Here is a 21,446-nt window from a genome sequence, read left to right as displayed (position 1 = left end):
ACGTTTGCACTGATTTTATAGAACATAATTATCTACTGTATTGAAAATCCTATTATGCCAGAGACACTTATCAAGCCTCTCTTTGACCACTGGCTGCTCATGGTTATACTCTTGAACTGAGGATATATCACCAGTTTGTCACTGAGTTAGTCACCAACTATTACAGAGCATCTACTCAGTGTCAAGCCTTAATCTAGTCACTGGGAATAATGAACAAAACAAACAAAGCTGCTGCCTTCATGGAGTTTACATTCTAGTGACAGAAGAGAGACATAAGAAAACAAAGAAATAAATATATAGTGTGTTGGAGGTATAAGTGCTATAGGGAAAATCAATGGAGGATGGGGGAATGGAGAGTGATGGGAGGGGAAGGCCTCTTGGACAAGGTGGCATTTGAAAAGAAACTTGATGGAAGTGAGAGAGCAAGCCATTCAGATATCACAGGGACAAGCATTTCAGGGTGAGGGCACAGCAAGTGCAAAGGCCCTGAGGCACAAGCATGCTCAGCATGTCCAGGGAAGCCCATGTGTCTGGAGCAGTTGGGGGTAGGGTAGGCAAGGTTAGATGAAGCCAGAGGTTTGGGGGTTGTTTGTTTAGCAGCCATAGCTGACCAGCACAAGGCTTCTGCAGGGAAGCACCTGGTCCAATCACTGTACAGTAAAGACTCCAGGAGAAAAACCTCAGTCACCCAAGGAGGAGTATCAGATTTTTTGCTCCCCAATTAAAAATGGCCAGGAGATCAAGGGTCACCAGCCATTTCAGGACAGATTCTAATATGAAAGACAAACCCCAAAACAAACGAAAGGAAAAAGCAGGCAGGAAATAGACACTGCATGGGGAAAAGAAAACTAAAAACAAACAATTATAATATCCTCAGAGAGATAAGAGAAGATTTTACAGTCACAAAATAAGAACAGGCTAGTAAAAACACAGAATATTCTGAGGACAAAAAGAACACTTGAAAATTAAGAATATGAAAAACTCAGTACAAGTATAAAGTTGAGAAAAGTCTCCCAAAAAACAGCATAAAAAGACAAAGAGATCACAAATAGGAGAGAAGGAAGATAATTAGAGGCCCAATTTAACCAAAAACTGATAGGAGTTCCTGAAAGAAGCAACAGAACATAGAGAAAGAAAAGAGTCATTAAAGAAATCAAGAAAATGAATTTCTAGATTGAAAGGGCCTTCTGAATGCACAGCACAATAACCAGCATTTGATTTCCACCAAGACCCATCCTGGTGCATTTCACATACTGGGAATAAAGAAAAGATCCTTTAAGATTCTATTGAGGAACAGAAGAAAAAAAAGAGATACTATGCAAAATATCAAGGATCAGAATACAACCTGATTTCTCAACATCAACAATGGAAATTGAAAGACAAATGGAGAAAATGCCTTCAAAATTCTGGGGGAAAATTACTTCCAACCTGGAATTCTATAACTTAACTACTCTAACCAAATTAAGTATAAAGATAGAAAAAAGATATTTTCAGACATATAAATTCTCAAAAGAACTTCCACCTATCCTTTTCTCAGAAAGCTACTGGAGGATGTGTTCCATCCAAATGAGGAAATTAGCCAATAAAGACGGTGTAGGAGATCCTGAAAGAGGGTCCAACCCAGAAGAGAGGTGAAGAAGTTCCAGCATGATGGCCCCAAGAGGTCCCAATGGTGACAGCAAAAGCCTACAGCAGCTGTTTCTCGAACTTTAAGAACAGAGAGACCATGAGAGGGCTTGTTAAACAACAGCTTGCTGGACCCACCTCCAGAGATTCTCATCGGTGAGTCTGGGGTGGGGCCCAAGAACTGGCATTTGTAACAAGCTCCCAGGTGACGCTGATGAGATTGCTCTGGTTCACTATGAGAATAGCAACGGTCTAGAGGCAACCAGCTCATATTGGAGAGTTCAGAAGCTTTCTGGGAGAGAAGTTTTCCTAGAAGATAAAACTGATCAAATACCTAATGTATTCAAATATCTTGAAAGAAAATGTAGACAAATGGGGGAAAGTTTACTGTTAAACAGATGATAAGTACACAGAATCTAAGCAAATGAAAAAAATGGGTAATTATTAATTTCAGGGAAAACAAAGTATTGTGCAAAAAAGGAAAGTAATCATAAGTACAGTGGATCCTTGGCTGACAGTGAATTATGTTTACAGAATTGTAATAGCGAAAACACCAAATACTGATTTCACCAAAATTACCCCATAACCACATAGGGAGGTGGTGATGGTGGATGGAGAGGGTGTAAATATGAAGGAGGGGAGAAAAGAGAGCTAAATCACTCCACACTTCTGCAGTGGGAAGTCAAGCAGCCATGTCAGCAGGTTATTTAGAAGTAAATGACCAAAATAGCCAGCTGAACAAGAGTCGAACAAGATGGCTTCTGAAAAGTGGGAAATGGTTGCAAATGAACATTTTAAATTATGTGCATGTGTAACTTTGATGCAAAAAAAAAAGTTTTAATGATGAAATAAATAAAACTAATAAACAAAATAAAACAGAAACCACAAAGGGAAAGTGGTGCAAGACAGAATTATGAGCTGGGTGACCTGGACCACAGGAGGAGAACAGAGTGCCCGGGACCCAAGAGGGAGGAAGTGTCTGATCCAGCATGAGGTTGGGAACACTTCCCTACATGGTTTTCTTTCTGGGTCCTGAAGGATGGGTGGGACAAGAGGCAAAGAACAGATGTGCAGAAGTGCAGCAACATCTGGGGATCAAGGGGATTCTGGGTGGCTGGATGCATGGGCGCCCATGTCCCAGGGAAGGCCAGTCGCCTTATATACCATGCGAGGAAACTGGACATGATCTTGTGTAGGTAACCAGGAGCCACTGGAGGTTTTTAACCTGGACAGTCATATTGTTTCTATTTTAGAAATAGAAACTAGAGGTGGGAGACGGAGGAAAGGAGGACACTTAGAAAGGAGTGCTACAAAGGTCACATCCAAACCATCAGAAAATCCAATCAGCCCTGCCTTTGAGCCAGAGCCCCCTCCATAGCTACAAACATGGTCTGAGCCACCACCACCCTCAACTGGACTAGTGCAGCTGTGACCGACCAGCTGTGCAAACCCGGACAGCTTGGTGAGTCTCTGTCAGCCTCAGCTTACTCAGCTGCGAAATGGGCTACTCTATGGTCTGAATGTTCGTGTCCCTTTCCCTCTCAGTTAATGTGTTGAAATTCTAACCCCCAAGGTGATGGTGTTTGGAGGTGGGGCCTTTGGGAGGTAATTAGGTCATGAGGGTGGAGCCCCCCATGAATGGGATTAGTGACCTGATAAAAGAGGCCCCAGCAGCTCCCCTGTCCCTTCTGCCATATGAGGACACAGCAAGAAGTCAGTCATCTGCAACCTGGAAGAGGACCTTAGCCAGAACCCAACCATGCTGGCACCCTGATCTTGGACTCTTGGCCTCCAGAACTGTGAGAAATAAGTTTGTGTTATTTATCAGCTACCCAGTTGATGGTATTTTTGTTATAGCAGCCCAGACTAAGACAGATACTAACTGCCATCTTACCAGGTAGCGGATGACTAAACACTCTGACTTAGGGGTTCAGACAGACTGCAGTTGAAGTCCAGCCACTGTTCATTCATCATGTGACCCTGGACAGAGAACAACCTTGCAGAGCCTAGATGTCCTCACCTGGAAAGTGAGGCTGACAGTCCCCCCACTCAAAGGCTTGAAGTGAGAATATAGAAACAAATGCCCACAAACTCCTGGCAAGGGGCCTGGCACCCAGGACCAGCGGGATGTGACAACCTCAAACTTACCTATAAGCATCTTGCACTATGTTAATTTCAACTTTTATCACCCCTTTGCAGCATGACACGCCCCTGAATTCACTTGCCACGTGAGATGCTTACATCTGCTGGATGCATCCCCTTCTCATGTGGGCCAGGAATGGGGGAACAAAACCACACCACCTTATCTCAGATCCCACCAGACTTCATCCCTCAAAGAGGTCAAAGCTGCATGGATCTAAAACAGTGATCACACCACCACTGATGGAATGCCTGCTGTATGCCCGATACCTCCACACAACATCCGATTCCTTAACAACAACTGCCATATGAAGCATCCATTAATCCCTTTCAGGCAGCCACCTGTGACCAATCCCATCCACCTCCTATACAGTGGCTTTGGGGTTAGACACACACGCCTGTCATTTGGCAAGTTATTTTAATCTCTCTGTGCCTCAGTTTCCTCATCTGCAAAATGGGGACATGAATGGAACAAGCTCACAAGCTGTTTTGCAGAGTCAATGAGATCATTTTCAGGTAGAAAGTGTGGCCAGAATTCAATAAATGCTAGCATTTTCATTTCCCCATCACAGAACTCATGATGGGGCTGTGTCATAATCAAGTGTTTACTTGTAATCTGTCCATCCAGAGGCTGTGAACCTCCAGGGGCAGGAGCAGGGTTTATCCTGTACATTGATGTGGTGTCTAAGCCCCTAGGCCATGCCTGGCAGTGGAAGGTGCTCAGCAAACTCTTGCTGTGTGGTCGAATGTTGAATGCATGCTGATGTAGCAGCTGGGACTCAAGAGGAGCTAAGCGGGTAATGCACACAGCAAGGAAGCAGAATGGACATCCAGGGGCAGGGAAATCCCCTGCCCTCCTGTCCACCACGCTGAGCTCCGCCCGTAAGTCCAAACGCTTAGTGCTACAGATGAGGAGACTGAGGCCTGGAGGCCTTCATCAGCTAAGGTCACACAGCGTTGTCAGATGGAGCAGACACTTCGGGGCAACTCCAAGCCAGAGCCCTTCTGTCACTTGGCCGGCCCCCTCTGAAATCACTGTCTCCAGCCGCCTCCCGGAGCAGAAGGGGAATCCCCCAGGGCAAGACCTTTTGCGAGCGATGCCCAAGATCACGCTCAAATGGCCTCAGAGAAGGGGGCTGGAAACCCGGACCACAGGGCCGAGGAAGACCGCGCCCCCGCGCCCCACACCCCGGCTGCCCGCTCGGCCGACCCACCTGGTGCGGCGGACGCGGGCGGGCGGCGCGGCAGCCGAGCCAGAGGCCGAGGCCGAGGCCGAGGCCGAGTGCGGTGCCCAGCAGCACGGCGGGGACCAGCAGCGCGGGCGCCGGCCTTACCGCGTCCCGGCCCAGTTGCAGCCGCGCGTCGCTCCCGCAGGTCGCCGCGCCACGGGCCATCGGGGGTGCTCAGGCGGCCGGCCCGCCGCATCCCACCCGCCGCCGCGCGCTGCCCCCGCCCGCCGCTCGGAGCTCCATCCACGCCAGGTCGTCAGTGGACCTGCTCCCCGGCGGGCCAGGGGCACGGCGCGCTCCGCCGACTCCTCCGGCCTGTGCAGCCTCCTTCCTCCAGCTCCCCTCCTGCTTCCCGGCGCTGCCCAGCCGGAGGGAGGAGCCTGCACCCTCCGCCCAAAACTTGGAACCACCCCCGCCTCCAGCCCTGCCTTTGCACTGAGCATGCCCGGCCAGAGGCGTGCTTCTCAGCCAGAAGGACCTTTTGGGAGGAGGCTCGTTTTGCAGGGCCTCTTGACTTCCAGAGGGGGAGGGGACCACAGCCAGGGAGGAGGGTTTTGCTCGGTTGTTTATTGAGTGCTTAGGATTTGTTAAGCATTTAGCCTGATGATCCGAGTAACTTTCTTAACAACCTTCGGAGATGGGCACTATTGTGCACCCTTCCTCCTGATGAGGATCGGGGTCAGCACTAAGAGATACATTGCGAGTCTGACTCAGCCTTGCTCCTGACCTCTACCAATTGGCCCCCTTTGGACCGCACAGTCCGGCCTTGCCTCTGAACTTGTTTGCCTGCAGACTCCTGTTTGAATACTGTTTTCTTCCAGGATGGTCAATTCTTTCCTCTAAGACTACGTGTAAGGAGATTATTACACTCAGCCCCTGCTAGCCAGGAGATGCTGCGTGGTCATTCATTCACTCAGCATTTCCAGAGACCCTGCTGTTTGAACCAGCACCAGGGCAGCCACCAACCAGACAAGGTCCACCAGTGAGGATTTCATGGCTGTGTGGGGAGATAGGCAGAAGAATTCAGCAACTGTTCTTTCTTTAAGCAACATTTACTGATGCTAGCTTTCCTTCTGGGTGCTGGGGTACACACACACACACACACACACACACACACGCACACACACACACGCACACACGTGCATGTGCACACAGGCGCGCACGAATGCACTCACACCCCTACCCTTTGGAGCTTAATTCCCTGTGAGGGCCAGAGCAGGGGTACCATGGGGATCTCTCACACACACACACGCACGCACACACACACACACGCACACACACACACGCACACACGTGCATGTGCACACAGGCGCGCACGAATGCCCTCACACCCCTACCCTTTGGAGCTTAATTCCCTGTGAGGGCCAGAGCAGGGGTACCATGGGGATCTCTGGGGATCCAGAGAGGGGTTTTGTGTCTTTGACCTGGACGTCCAGCTCAGGTTTCCGGCTTTTTCCATCATTTCCTCTTCACTCCTTCCAAGTTGGCAAGATGGGAACTATTATCTAGATTTACTTTTTATAGGTGAAGAAACTGACAGCCAGACAGGAGAAGTGGCTCATTCAAGGTCTTGCAATAGGAAATTGGGCACATATATTCACACCCGTGTCTGTCTGGTTTCAGGACTCACACTCTCTGCCATGCGGTGCTTCTTAAATGTTTCCTTAGGAGCATCTCCAAGGCTCCTGAGAACATGTATGAGGGCAATAATCAGAAATTCTTGCTTTATGCTGGCTATTTCTTTGGATACTCAGGCTTTTATTTCTTAAAATGTAGTGTTCTTTGCATCTTACTTTATTATAAAATTGGTTGCATATCGAAATCATCCTTTACATTTCTCACTAATAGAATTAATGCTCCAGCAATATGCTAGCATTTAGTCTTTGGCCTTGTCTCACTCCTGGCACATGCTGTGTACCCCCAAGGACAGTATACCCTGTGCGGAAAGCTTGGCTAATAAACTCTCAGATTCCCAAACCCCACTGTCTTGTCCCTGTCAAGTCAGGAAAGGACGGTCCTTGGAGGGGCAGGGTAAGAAGGAGCACAGGTGCCAGGCTTCCTGGCCTGAGGCTGCAGACAGCATGACAGGCTGCCCTGCAGGAAGGCTGCAGGAGGGTGAAGAGGTGTAAGCTGTCGCTGCGGGCCCAGGGTAGTAATAGCCCTGCTGCCATGGAGAGTTCTGGGAGTTTGCTCAGCTGCTGCCTCCTGGCTCCAGACACCAACTCCCCTATTTTTGGTTCCCCAGAGAGGTCCCCCAGTGGCTGTCCTGACTACCTGCCCACCCCTCCCACCTGCGGGAATGTGAAGGTGGCTTCTTGGACATGTCCAAGGGCTCATCCACAGCAAGGGTTCACACAGTGGGAACCTCACTGGGTTGAACAGAACCCAACAGGACGTGAACAGTGGCCTTCCTCTCTAGCCTCTGAGCTGCCTTTTCCCTCCCAGCCCCTCTCCTTGCCGTCCTGTATCCCCGTGACCCTGCCTCTCCAAAAGTTTCACAGTTCTCTAACAGGGGGCTGGTGGGCCTGGACAGACTCCGGATTCAGCAGGGTGTGTGTGTGTCAGAGAAGCCTTGCTGGAGGAGGTGAGTCTGAGCTGAAACTCCGTTCTCTGAACGGAGGAGGCATTAACGGAGGGGCACTTGGAGCCCCTGAAATCTTTGGAAGCAGGGGTCACCCAGTCTGATTTTGGTAGAGCCCCCGGCTGGGGCGCGATCAAACTCAAGTGTGGCCGCCGAGCGCCCGCCGCGCCAGCCTGGCTCCCTCCCGCCCACGCCGGTCTTGGTCCTCAGCCTCCTCAGGTCCCGCCAAGCCCCAGATGCCTGTGTCTGATCCAGAAAACTTTCCGCGGAGGCTCTCACTGAGCATGCTCGGCGGCGGGGCGGGCCTGGGGTCCGGAAGCTGCTCCAACTCGGCCTTCCCCCGCCACGTCTGGGGTCTCGCGTCCCTGGCTGGCGATGGGCTCGGCGGGCGCGCGGGGGCGCGCCACGTGGGTGCTGGCCGGGGGCCTCTTGGCTGCCGCCCTGGCGCTGCCCGCGGGGTCCGGGGACCGAGGCCGGCCCCCCGCGGACCCGGGTCACCTCCGGCGCCCCCTTGGCGCCCAGCCTCCCCTGGATCCCTGCTCGGCTCCCGGGGTGGGGCCCGAGCAGACCGCGAAGGTAAGGAGGGCCCGCCCCCAGTCTCGGGACTGAGTTGGGAAGTTTGGCTTCACCCTGCACCCGCGGTGGGGAGGCCCCTTCGGGTTAGGGAAATTACCCTAAAGAGAGGGCGGGATCTGAGTAGGATGCAACGCGTGTTCCTTTCCGCTTGTGGCCAGAAAACTCCCTGGAAAGGTGGAGACAGCGGTGTGGCTGGTGGCTGTGGGTTTGGACCTTGCCAGAGGCCGGGTCGATCCCCCTAAGCAGCCTAAGAGCTCTGTGACCTAGGGCAGGTAGCTTCACTTCTCCTGCCTCCGTCTCCCGATCTGTAACTATTGCAGGGTCCACCCCAGAGGGTCGATGTGAGAGTTTAGATGAGCTCAGGAATGTAGGTAGAGCATCTTACACAGGTGAGTGCTTCGGGAGAGTGTAGCAGTTGATAAAAGGCACTATTGCTGGGGTTTTCTGTGACTGCAAATTTAGCCACTTTCTACTTCACCCTGCCCCTTCCTGCGTGGTCCCTAACTTGGGAGGGCACAGAGCTCTGGCTGCCACCCTAGATTTCCCCTCTCCCTCCGCCAAATCTGGTCACCAGTCCCCCTGCCTTTTCCTCCTAATCAGTTCTGATGTCTGCTCCCCACTCCCTCGCCCACCCGGCTGCATCCACTAGGTTCAGTCCTCACCCCTCAGCCTCTGGCCTTTGATGGTTGTTTCCTCTGGGTCACCCTCACACCCTAATTTTCTGCCCATTCCTCCCCCCACCTCTAGGTGACCTGTCCACGGTATACACCTGACCACTCTACCCCGCCCCCCGCTCGCCACTTATATCCCCTTTCCACCCTGACCCCTGTTGCAAATCCAGGCTTCTATTCCCAGGAATGTCTGTCCAGTGGTCTGGCCCATCGCTGCCCTGTGGTCCTCCCAGCCCTCCCCCAGGGCCCTGCTCCTCTTGTCCTGTTGAGTTTTCTACCTGTAGATCCCAGGGTGCCTGCTACACTTGCTACAGATTTTTCGGTCTCTTAAATGAGATTCCCTTCACTGTCTATGATTAGTTCTTAGGTTTTCACTAGAGAAGACAAAGTAATAATGCTGTGTCAATTTACTGAGCTTTTATAAAGCTCGTGATGAACATTTTCACAAGGTCCTTTCACTTGCTCCTGTCTGGTGTGGTGGGAAGTATCTGGCCCATTTTGCTGATGAGAAAGCCAAGGCCCAGGGAGCCAAGCCCCCAGGCCTGTCCTGTGCTCTCACAATGGCCCCCCACGTTCAGAGCTCACTCACCTGTCCTCACCTGATCTTTCCTTTGGGAAGCCAATGCCAGAACATTTACATGGATGCTTGTTGCTAGGCTCTACAAAAGAGTGCTTTGAAAACTGGAACCCAAATGCTCACGTTAACTTATTCTCTCTCCCCTCCTGCAAAGGGCTAGCTTACAGCCAGTTTGCAACTGTTTCCCAGTTGTTCTAAAACTGTTGTGTCCAGTACATTGGCTCCGGCCACGCTGTGGCTGTTTGAATTTAAACGTTTCAGGTGCCCGATGGCCCCATGTGCTAGTGGCTCCTATATTGGACAGCCCAGACCATAGAGCATTTCCATCATCCCAGAAAGTGCTATTGGAAGTTTGTCAGAAGGAGAGAAACGGTGAAGGCTTGAGTGGACAAGAGGCTTCTGAGTGTTTATGGAAGGCCCTTTAGGTGCCAGACTGTTCTGGGTGCTTGAGATACAAGGGAAGAAGACAGTCTCTGCTCTTGGACCTGCATTCTTGGGGCAGGAGAAAGACACTAAATGCTGTTAATCTATAGTGTGGCAGTTGGTGGTCAGGCTGTAGAGAGAAATACAGTGGGCAAAGTGGACTGGCAGAGATGACCTTGAGCGCTGTCTAGACAAGGTGGTCAGGGAAGGTGCTTTTAGGAGATGACAGTTGAGCAGAGCCTTGGATGGAATGAGGGAGGGGCATGGGTGCTTCTGGAGAAAAACTTTCCAGAGTGAGATCATAGTGAGGACAAAGGCCAGAGGTGGGAAGTGCTTAGTGTGGCCCAGGACCAGTAAGGAGGCTGGTGTGGCCTGAGTAGAGGTGGGGGGAGAAGGGAGGAGTGGGAGGAGGTAAAGCGAGAGGATGAGGAGGGGCCAGATCAGGAAAGGCCCTGTGGCCCACGGTTAAGACTGGCTGTTATTTTGAGTTAGATGGAAGCCATGGGTGAGTTTTGAGTAGAAAAGTGACTTGCTCTGACTCGTCTTTTTAAAGCATCCCCATGGCAGGTGTGGGAATAGAGGATAGAGGGCAGAGGTGGAAAGAAAAACCAAGAGGGGAGGCATGTGGGAGACCAGGCAGATGATGGAGGTGAAATGGGGGGAGGTTAGTGGAGGGCTGCTGAGAAGTTGTGGATTGGGGATATATTTTGAAAGTAGAGCTAGGGGATTTGCTGGGATTGGATGTGGGTTGAGAGAGAGGAAGAGAGGAGTCAAGGATGAAACCAAGGACTTGGGCCTGAGCAGATAGAGACTAGAGATACCATTAGCTAATATGCAGAAACCTCAGAGGCAGCCAGGAATTCTGATTTGGTCTTGTTGAGTTTGACATACCTATGAGGCATCCAGGTAGAGATGTCCAGGAGAGTGGTGGATGGGTGAGTCTTGATCTGGGGCAGGAATCTGAGCTGGAGATCTATATCGAGGAGTGGACAGTGTACACAGGCCTTTAACCCCACAGGGCCTGGCTGAGTTCCCCTTGGGAGTAAGTATGTTTTCGTTTGAGAAGAGTGAGGCCTTAGGGCAGAGGCCTGGAGCAACACCAGGGCCAGGCATCCAGCAAAGGAGATAGGACCAAGACTGTGACCCGCAGGTCAAGGGAGGAAAGTATTTCAGAGAGAGAGGGCTCCCCAAGGATGTTCACATCCTGATCCCTGGAACCTGTGAGTGTATTACATCACATGGCAAAGGGAGATTAACATTGCACATGGTGTTCAGGTTGCTAATCAGCTGACCTTATACAAGGGAGGTTATCTTGGAACATCCCGGTGGTCCCAGGGTAATCCCAAGGGTCCTTAAAAATGGAAGATGGAGGCAGGAGAGAGTCAGAAGATGTGACATTGGAAGGTCAGAGGGATATGCACTGGGAGGCCTCAATCCACTGCTGCTGGCTTTGCAGATGGAGGGAGGGGCCGTGAGCTAAGGAGTGTGGGCTGCCTCTAGAGGCTGGAAGAGGCTTACCCAGAGCCTCCAGAGAAGAATGCAGCCCTGCAGACACTTTGATTTTAGCTCAGTGAGACCCATGTCAGACTCCTAACCTCCAGAACCGTACAGTAATAAACATGTGTTTGTTTTCAGCCACTCAGTGTGTGATGATTTGTTACAGTAGCCATAGGATGCTAATACACTCACATACCAAATGCTGCTGGTGATTTGTGTGCAATAAGGATGGAGGACTGGCTGTGAACTTAAGCCTTGTAGAGGTCCTGGTGACCTTGTCAGGAGCTGTGTCATCTTGGAGAAGGGGATCACCAGGGAGGGGAAGGCTGGATGTAGAAGGTGGGTATCGACTGGCAGTTGGTGTGGTGTCTGTGAGAGCAGGCTGCTCACGGTGGCCAAGGAGCCCCCAGAGAGTCACCCCTAGGCTAGTGATACCCAGGATCCGGCGAGACCTCAGGGAGCCATAGCCAAGGGTCCCCAGGGGTCCCTGGCACTTGAGGGCTTCCTGAGTCATTTGCTACCTGGGATCCTGCCCCTCCCCCTCAAGTGGAAGTGTCTGTTGGGAAGGGGACCTCTGTCCCTCGGTGAGGTCAGGGACCTGCCACAGAGCCTGCCGTGTGGCAAAGCCTGGGTGAAAGAATGGATGGAAAGTTCCAGGGGCAGGGGTCGTACAGGCAGACGTGTGTGGGAGTTGGGTGCCCCGTGGCACCACTGTTTGCCCCAGAGACCTCACGAATGAATTCTAGTCTTTTCTGGTTAACAGACTTTAGTTTTTAGAACAGTCTTTGATTTTAGAAAAATTGTACACATGGTAAAGAAAATTCATATATATTCCCCCCAATACACAGTTTCCCCTGCTATTAGTGTCTTACATTAGTAAGATACATTTATTACAGTTAATGGTCTAACCTTGATATGCTATTGTAAAAGTCCATAGTTTATTCGGATTTCCTTAGCTTTTGTACCCAATGTCCTTTTCTGTCCCAGGACCCCATCCAGGACACCACTTTACATGTAGCTGTCACTTTCCTTGTCTTGAGGACCTCAGCAGTTTAGAGGAGGACTGGGCAGGTATTTTGCAGGGTGCCCTCTGTTGGGATTCATCTTGGTGCATCTAGTAACATGATTTATCGCTATTGGCGTTCTTTTTTTCATTTGTTTGTTTTCAGATTTCACTATAGTTTATAACAGTGAAAAAACACCCACATGGTCCTGAAGGCATATTCAATGTATGAGCATCAAAGGAAGACAGATTAAGATACGTTAAACTGTTGTTTCTATGTTTATAATGATATGCAGCCACATCAAAAATAATGTACAGAACACCTTGTCCTACAGAACAGCTTTGGGGAATTTTCTCTGACTAGAAATTATCCCAGTTTGGGAACATTAGATTAGACATGAACATAAATTCAAGATATTATTAATTTATTTGAAAGAGTTGAACATTTAAGAAGGCTGTTTCTACCAGTGGAAACAAACATGGAAAACTGTCAAATAATTGTGAGTTGCTTGGAATTCTTCCTGGCTTCCAGGAATTAAATTGGGAAAAGACATCTGCTCACACAGTAAAAATGATCATATTAGTAAATGTTTCTTTAAATGAAACACACAATGACAATAACGATTCTTTAGTGGATTCCCAGTCAAAGGGAAAGAAATATTAAATAAGTTGGAAACTATGCCATGGTCTTGTCTTCAATTTCAGAAGTAGAGACTAGCAATTCAGAGGAAGTTTTCTGGGATGTTTCGCTGTTGGTGTTGACCTTGAACTCCCGGCTGGACCAGCGCTGGCCAGGTTGCTCCACTGTGAAATTACCCCCTCCCCCTGCACCGTACTTGTTAGAAGGAGGTCACTATGCGCAGGCTGGATGTATGCTCTTAGGAGATTTTCTTTTCCTGCCAGATGGCAGCAAAGACTTATTCCATCCACATCAGTGCCTGGCACACGGCATTCTTCTTCTGAGGAAGTGGCATCCCTTTCCACCTTGTGGAAGGCACGTTATGGATTAGTGGTTGTCCTGGCCACACACACCTGTCCGAGGGGGTCTCGGGGACAACGTTCACATTGGGGGTGGGGGGCCTGGAAGACCCTGAAGGAACAGGCGTAGTTCCCATCACTCAGTCTATGTTCTCCTTATTGCTGTTGTTTCAATGACACATGGGCACACGCTTCTCTTACAAGAAATGAAGCAATATAAGTGGCGTGGAAACAAGGGATTCTCCCCTCTACTGTGCACAGACTTGGTCCCCGAGACCCAAAGTCTAAGATTTCAGCATACTCCTCTCTAGGCTTTTAAAAATAATGCGTGGTTATGATATTACATATTGTTAAACGTGTAATTATATATTAAATGTATAAATAATTAGTATTAAGTATATTGTTAAATATCTACATATATATAGATATACTTTCAAGTTATTAAATATGTAAGTAAATATGTAAATATGTAAATATATACTAGTAAACTAACTGTAATTTATATAAAAATAAAGATAATATAAATACATAAATATAATTATTAAATATATAATAATGTCTTAAGCATATAAAAATGCCATTTTAATTAAATGAAACCATATTATTCATAATTTTATGACCTAGGGATCTTACTTGATATATATTAGAGTTCTTTCTAGTAATCACAGATCTGCTTTATTTATTTCTTTGTTTTTATTTGTAATTGTGGCAAAAGACACATAACGAAATTTACCCTCTTAACAGTTCAGCGATGTTAAATACATTCACACTGTTGTGCTTCCATCTCCAGAACTCTTTTCATCTTGTGAAACTGAAACTCTGTCCCCATTAATCATCAACCCCCCCCATTCTTTTGTCCCCCAGCCCCTGGCCACCACCATTCTACTTTCTGTCTCTATGAGTTTGACATACCTCCTGTAAGTAGAATTGTATACATGGACCACTTTTACTTATCCATCCATCAGTGGACACTGGGTTGCTTCCACCTTTTGGCTATTGTGAATAATGCTGCTGTGAACAGACTGGGCTTGGCCCACTTCAAGGGCTGTAGCCAGGGCACTATAATCACAGTAATTCTTATTATCATTATTTTATAGTGGTGGGGTCTGGGCCTTTCCAAGGCTCAGTATTTTACAAAGGTAGAGTGGAGGGGTTGGCTGGGCCCCATTTAGACAAGTTTTCATCCCTGAACGAGGTGAAGCAAGCTGGGAGGAGGCTTTGAGGTCCACACTTTTCAGAGGAGGAATTTGAGGCTCAGAGAAGCTGAGACACTTGGCCAAGGACACACAGCGAGTAAATGGTCCAGTTCGAATCCAGTTCTCCGGACTCCCAGGCTAGTGTTTTATGTGCCACTCTGTGAAAACTTGTAGGATCTTGGGAATTCAGAGACTTGAGGCTCTCCCAGCATCACGGGGTTCGTGAAAAGCAGAGATGGGATTTGAACCCAGGTCTGTCCAACTATATGAAATTTCCCCTACACTCTGCTGTCTCCCTAGACAGCTCCCAGAAATGCAGTTACATCATCCTACTCAAAAGCTGGTGGGATGATCGACTTAGAAAGATTTACATCAGACTTCTGGATAAAAGTGCAGCTCCTCTCCACGTGAGCCATTTACAAAAATGGCTTTCAACCACTCCTAGTATGTTCTTTGTTAATGTCTTTGTGCCTTTTGACTCTTTTTAGGACTTGCCCCATGGGATTTGGCCCAGTGTGGAAAGCTCTCACTTTCTGACTGCAGGTAAGTTTTTCTTTTGGTTGATTTTTTTTTTTTTTTCAGTACGCGGGCCTCTCACAGTTGCAGCCTCTCCCGTTGCGGAGCACAGGCTCCGGACGCACAGGCTCAGCGGTCATGGCTCACGGGCCCAGCAGCTCCGCGGCATGTGGGATCTTCACGGACCGGGGCACGAACCTGTGTCCCCTGCATCAGCAGGCGGATTCTCAACCACTGTGCCACCAGGGAAGCCCTGGTTGATTTTTTATTGATTTGACCACGAGAGAGAACCAAACCCTAAAGCCATAGCCCTCCTACTTCGGCCTCCCTTGCCCCCTGCTCACCAGCGTGCCTTACAGAGCAAGGCAGTGTGTCACCTTCTACAGCAGCGGGTTGGAGCTTGGGTGCACAGCCCAGAATTCAGGGTGAGATGGTCTGTCTTCATTCCCCCAAAGGCATCTGATAAAGAAAATGCAGAATGTTTGTATTAGCCAAGTGTATGAGTTCCTTTTCGCTGCTGTAACAAGTTATTACACATTTAGTGGTGAAAACAGCATGGAGGTATTCTCTTATGGTTCTGGAGGGCAGAAGTCCAAAATCAGTCTAACTGGTCTGAGTCAAGTTGTCGGCAGGGCCTCACTCCCTCTGAGGCCCTAGGAAGAAGGCCTTTCCTTCTCCAGGATCTGGAGCTGTATTCCTTGCATTCTGCAGGTCACAGCCCCTTCCTCCAGCCTCCAGGCCAGCAGAATGGCATCTTGCCTCAGCGGGCACATGGCCTTCTCTTCTACCTCTCAGATCTCTCTCTACCTCCCTCTTTAAGAACACCTGGGATTACATTTATGGGCCCCTGGGTAATCCAGGTTACTTCCCCGTCACAAGGCCCATAATTTAATCACATCTGCAGAGTCCCTGTTACCATATAAGGTAACGTATTCACCGGTTCCTGGGATTAGGACCTGGGTATCTTTGGGGACTGTCATTCAGCCTACCACACCAGGCGACAGAAATTCAATTGAAACTAACCTAAGCAAAGAGGAATTTGTTGGTCCCTATATCTGGACCTCGCAGGCCCTAGGCACTGCTGGATGCGGGTGTGGTGTTCTCAGGGCTCTGCCTTTCCCTCTCTCTCTCTCTTTTTTTTTTTTTTTTTATTGGGGTATAGTTGCTTTACAATGCTGTGTTAGTTTCTGCTGTACAGTGAAGTGAATCAGCTGTATGTATGCATGTATCCCCTCCCTCTTGGACCTCCCTCCCACCTGCCCCCCATCCCACCCATCTAGTTTATCACAGAGCACCGAGCTGAGCTCCCTGTGCATACAGCAGGTTCCCACTAGCTATCTGTTTCACACATGGTAGTGTATTTATGTCAGGGCTCTGCCTTTCTCTTTCCATCGTGGCCCCTGCTTTCCTCTGGTGAGTGTGATTTTCAGGAACATTCTTTCCACGTGGTGGAAAAGACAACCACTGGCAGCCCTGGACTTCCAGGAGTCTGACTGCTGCCACTTGCAGAAAGGAAGAGACTTCCCAGTAGCTCAGCAAAAGTTCAGGAAAGACCAATGGGTGCAGCCTGGGTCCCATGCCAGTCCCAGACCCTGTCACTGGGACTTGGGGGGAGAGTGTTCTGGGTTCTGTGCCTAATTCTGGCCTCCTGGGGACCAGGATGGGCTGGGATCCAGGTTTTTCTGTATAGACTAAGAATCTTACTGACTAGTGTGTGTGTGTTGTGGGGGCTACCGTGAAGGGAAGGGTCCTGGACAGGCAGAATAGTTTTTTTGTCCAGAATCTGCTCGGCACAGGTTATGATTACACCTCTTTGTTTTATACCAGGGATAAACATATTTCATTTCCTTGGGGAGTTAAAAGTACTTTTTATATCTTTTATTACTCTCTGCAGTCTTTACATTTTACAAAATCCAATGTTTTCATTTGAGTAAAATAGGTTGAGGTGATATCACAGTAATCACAGAGACCTTTTAGCCACTGATTAAGCAGACTTGTTGGTCAAAGGGAGCGCAGTGCACTAAGGACTGTGGTTGTAGTGAGAGCAGAGGGTGGAGGACTAAGGCCACTGGGAGGGCTTCAGGGAGGGCTTCCTGGAGGAGGTGCTGCTCAACTGAGTCCTGAGGAGTGGCAGTTAGCAGGACAAGGGGATGGAGGGAGAGGCTTCCAGGCCTGTGGCAGCCCAGAGGCGAGGGAGTGAGGGTGCATCCAAACACCTGCACAAATAGTACAGGTGACCCACGTGACAGTGGCACTAGTGGGGAGGCTGCTGGGCAATGATGCAGTGGGTGGTGATGGTCACTTCAGAGCTTGACTTCCTTCTCTACTGTCTGTGGACAGTAGCAGTGGCTGCCTCATTCAGGTCTTCATCAGAGCCTGCGGCTGGGCCTTCTGAGGACCTGGAGGAGCAGGGGCCACCTGCAGGATGCCTGCACCAGAGATAAAGCCCAGAGTGGCCTTAGGATTTTACATCCAGCAAGTCTCCTGGGAAAGCATTTGTTCTTAGCCCGAGGGGCTGGGCTGCGGTCCAGAAGTGGGTGTCCTATCCCACTTGTGTGAATGACTCAAACAATCCCGACTGAGCAGCCAGCCTGGGAAAGCTCCTGCCTGTTTCCATGTGAGGGCTGTCAATTCCCCGATGCTCGCCTTTGTCCCCATTCCAACATCATGAACTGAATCAACCACAGATACTATTCTAGAAAAAAAGGTATTGATTTTACCTAGGATTCCCGTTCCACGTCCTTTTTTTTTTTTAATTTTACCTACATATATTTAGAAATTCTATTAAGAAAGGGTTCAAAAGCACTTCTAAAGACCTTGTTATCAGTACTCTGTGTAAGAAAGACAATAACAGGACTCATTCTCAGTCAATATAAGTTTATATCTGGATAGAAGATAAATGTTGAAAAGGCACAACTCCACAATTCAGGTCACTTCAAAATATAAATTTACACAGTGGTCAGATGAGTTTCCCAAGGACACAGCTGGTGAGTGACAGAGCCAAGATTCGAACGCAGGGCTGTCTGATGCCAGGTGTGTAAGAATCACCTATGACTCCTCCCTTGCCTGGGCCCCATTTAGACAAGTTTTCATCACTGAACGAGGTGAAGCAAGCTGGGAGGAGGCTTTGAGGTCCACACTTTTCAGAGGAGGAATTTGAGGCTCAGAGAAGCTGAGACACTTGGCCAAGGACACACAGCGAGTAAATGGTCCAGTTCGAATCCAGTTCTCCGGACTCCCAGGCTAGTGTTTTATGTGCCACTCTGTGAAAACTTGTAGGATCTTGGGAATTCAGACACTTGAGGCTCTCCCAGCATCACGGGGCTCATGAAAAGCAGAGAAGGGATTTAAACCCAGGTCTGTCCACCTATATGAAATTTCCCCTACACTCTGCTGGCCCAGGAATGTACATTTCAGCCTACAGCCCAGGTAAGGAGCACAGACTTCGAGAAACACTGTCCTTAAGCTCTGTGTCTCCCAATGAGAATGCCTCATCTTCTTGGCAAAGAGATGGTAAGTCATTCATTCACTCACTCATTTATTCACTTACTCAGCAAAGATTTTCCAAGTGCCTTCACGTACCATGTGGTTTGCCTCTGGAGTTTAACCGCTGCCTTTCTGTATTACGTAATTTATGTGCATTGTTATTTTGCAGTAGAAGCACCATTTGGAGTGAAATTCAATAAGAAAACTGAAGTCCTTAACCCACCCCCGACTTCTGCAGCCTCTAGTGGGCCGTGGCTTCATTCTGTATTTGCTTTTATACCCTCGTGGCCCAAGAAGACCTTGTTTAAAAGAGAGTCTGCTGTAACACACCGCTTGGTAAGTAACATGTTCAGTTCTTTAAAAGACATATCGGAAGTTGTAAAGAAGCCAATTTTGGACCATATGTGTAGAAAATGTCACAGGCTTTTGTTCCTCAAAAAAACCTGTTCTTCCTCTTTCACTGAATATAGTTATCATTGGGAAGCAAATCCCTTTTTCTTTCCAGAGAGCTGCTTCTTCGGTACAATATACAGTATTTAGATGAACAGGATGTGTGAATCTGAGCATTGGGCCCCCACGTCTGCTGGTTCTAAAGCAGGGCAAGGGGTCCCGTCTTAACCAGACTGATTCACTTGCCCCTCTTATAAAAATGCTGCTACCGATAATAGGGCTAGGTGTTTAACAAATATTTTCTATTTGCCAGGCATGAGGCTTAGCACTGTCTATGCATAATCTCACTGGAGCCTCATTATGAGTTTCTTAAACAGGTACTGTTTTTATTCCCATTTTACAGAGAGGAAGTGAGGATTGGAGAGATTAAGAGGCTTGTTCAGGGTCCCACAGGCCGAAGTGGCAGAGCCGGGATTTGGAGCCCCTTCTCCCCCTGTTCTTCATATTCTGTGTAATGTGTTGGCTTCACATAGCGCTTTCACCTAAGCTTCCATGACTTAAAATGCCTTGAGGACCACTGCGTTCAGCCAGCAGGCTACCATGGCCACAAGCCCCTTCTTGGCCCCCGGCTACATGTTTGTATTAGTTTCCTAGACTGTGTAACAAATTTCCACCAACTTGGTGGCTTAAAACAATGACATTTATTCTCTCCGTGTTCTGGAGGTGGGAAGTCAAGGTGTCAGCAGAGCCGTGCTGTCCCTGGGGGCTTGTAGGAGAAGATCCATCCTTGTTTCTTCCAGCTTCTGATAGCTTTCCTTGGTTTGTGGCTGCCTCACTCCAATCTCTATATTAGGATTCCCTGGAGAAACAAAACTGGTAGAAATAAAACAGGTAGGACACATGTGAGGGAGAGAGGGGGGTGGGTTTATTTTAAGGAATTGCTCATGTGATTGTGAGGACTGGCAAGTCCACACTCTGCAGGGCAGGCTGGAGACCCAGGGAAGAGCTGATGCTGAAGTTGGAAAGGTGTCTGCCACAGAATTCCCTTTTCCTTAGGGAAAACCTCAGTCTTTTCCATTAAGGCCTCGCCTGATTGGGCGAGGCCCACCCACCTCATGGAGGGTCATCGGCTTTATTCAAAGTCCATTGACCTAAATATTACTCTCATCTAAAATACCTTCACAGTGACATCTGGACATGTTTGACTAAATATCTGAGTACCATGGCCCAGCCAGTTGACGTGTAACATTTACTGTCACTCTGTTTCCACCTTCTTGTGGCCTCTTCTCTGTGGGTGTGTATTCTCCTTTTCTGTCACTGATAAGGACACTTGTCATTGGATTTAGGGCCTAGCTAAATCCAATCCACCTAAATCCAGAATGATCTCATCTTGAGAGCCTTGGCTGAATTACATCTTCAAAGACCCCTTTTCCAAATAGGGTGACATTCCCAGGTTCTGGGCTTTAGGACGCGGAGCCACATTCAACCCACCATGTTGGTCACTGTCTCTCCAGTCCTCTCAGTGACAGGTGACTCAACTCCTCTTTCAGCAGCACCTTCGTCCTCCATCCCCCCTCCTGTGTGTCTTTGCCCAACAAGCTATGTGTATTCAATTGTCGTTTGCAGGATGCTGTGTGGGGATCAGAAGGGTAGAAAGCCAGGTGTCTGCCCTCAAGGACTCACTGGGGGGGGGCCTGGCACGTCAGAGCATGAGGGTGGGGTCGTGGACTGAGACTCAACCAGAATCAGAGGCCTGGTCAGCTTATGCTGCTGCGTGTGGTCAGCGTGTTCTCAGGAACATCACTTCCCCTTTCTGTGTCTTTGTTCGCTTCTGTACAACGGGAGGGTCACGCTCTGGAGAGGGGTGTGCGGTGTGGGAGGATCATAGGATGCGGAGCACACAGCCTGGGGTGGAGCTTCCTGCCTATGCAGCCTTGGGCAAGTGCGTTAACCCTCATGAGGCTTAGTTTCCTCATCTGTAAAATGGGAGTAATAGAATTCATATGTGTACAGTGATGGGCATATGCCTGGCACTTGGGAAAGAACAGCCATTGTTATTATGATCGTTGGTATCACTGAGAGCTGCCGTGGTCTGTGATTGAGAGTATGGCTCCACCCACTGCAGATGGAGGGGAGCAGGGCAGACAGCGGGGAGGCATGGCCTGGGGTCACGGGGCATCTGGCAAGGGCGGAAATGAACAGGGACCAGTTGTGATTACGAGGGGCAGCGGGGCTGGCATCTGGTGGGGAAGCTCTGGCTTTCCACTGGTCTCCTTCCAGGGGAGCCATCGTGGGCCTGGAGGAGCCCAGTCCCGGGTTGATTCTCTACCTGTTGAAGATGCATCCAGCTCATGGGAGGTGCCCCAACATGCTGTGGTCCACGTTCACTCAGGCCCTGCTGTGTGGCTGGTGTACCCCACACAGGACATGTGTGCAGTCCTTAAAGGATTTTTCCACAGCTCTGCTCACATTCCTCCTGCTGAAGTGTCAACCCTGGTTTGCTGAGTCCCTGTGACAATGGTGTCATTGACACGCACCCCAGACCAGGACATAGCCCC

The 21,446-nt window shown here is 49.2% G+C and overlaps 2 protein-coding genes across 3 annotated transcripts in view; one reads left to right on the top strand and one right to left on the bottom strand.

Moving 5' to 3' along the window:
• EVC (EvC ciliary complex subunit 1) overlaps window positions 1–5,317 on the bottom strand; it is an 81,276-nt gene extending 75,959 nt beyond the window's left edge. For both annotated transcript variants that reach the window (XM_024119412.3, XM_024119413.3), the window contains exon 1: window positions 4,980–5,317. In XM_024119412.3, coding sequence (XP_023975180.1) covers window positions 4,980–5,159 — 180 coding nt within the window. In that variant the 5' untranslated portion in view covers window positions 5,160–5,317. The remainder of the gene's footprint in view (window positions 1–4,979) is intronic.
• Window positions 5,318–7,950: 2,633 nt separating this feature from the next.
• EVC2 (EvC ciliary complex subunit 2) overlaps window positions 7,951–21,446 on the top strand; it is a 150,303-nt gene continuing 136,807 nt past the window's right edge. The window contains exons 1-3 of the mRNA XM_024119544.2: window positions 7,951–8,151; window positions 14,985–15,039; window positions 18,668–18,834. Coding sequence (XP_023975312.1) covers window positions 7,951–8,151; window positions 14,985–15,039; window positions 18,668–18,834 — 423 coding nt within the window. The remainder of the gene's footprint in view (window positions 8,152–14,984; window positions 15,040–18,667; window positions 18,835–21,446) is intronic.

The sequence above is a fragment of the Physeter macrocephalus genome, chromosome 7, assembly GCF_002837175.3.
Source record: "Physeter macrocephalus isolate SW-GA chromosome 7, ASM283717v5, whole genome shotgun sequence".
NCBI classification, from domain to species: domain Eukaryota; kingdom Metazoa; phylum Chordata; class Mammalia; order Artiodactyla; family Physeteridae; genus Physeter; species Physeter macrocephalus.
Note: the sequence above shows the minus strand (reverse complement) of the source record. Positions and strands in the feature narration are given on the sequence as shown.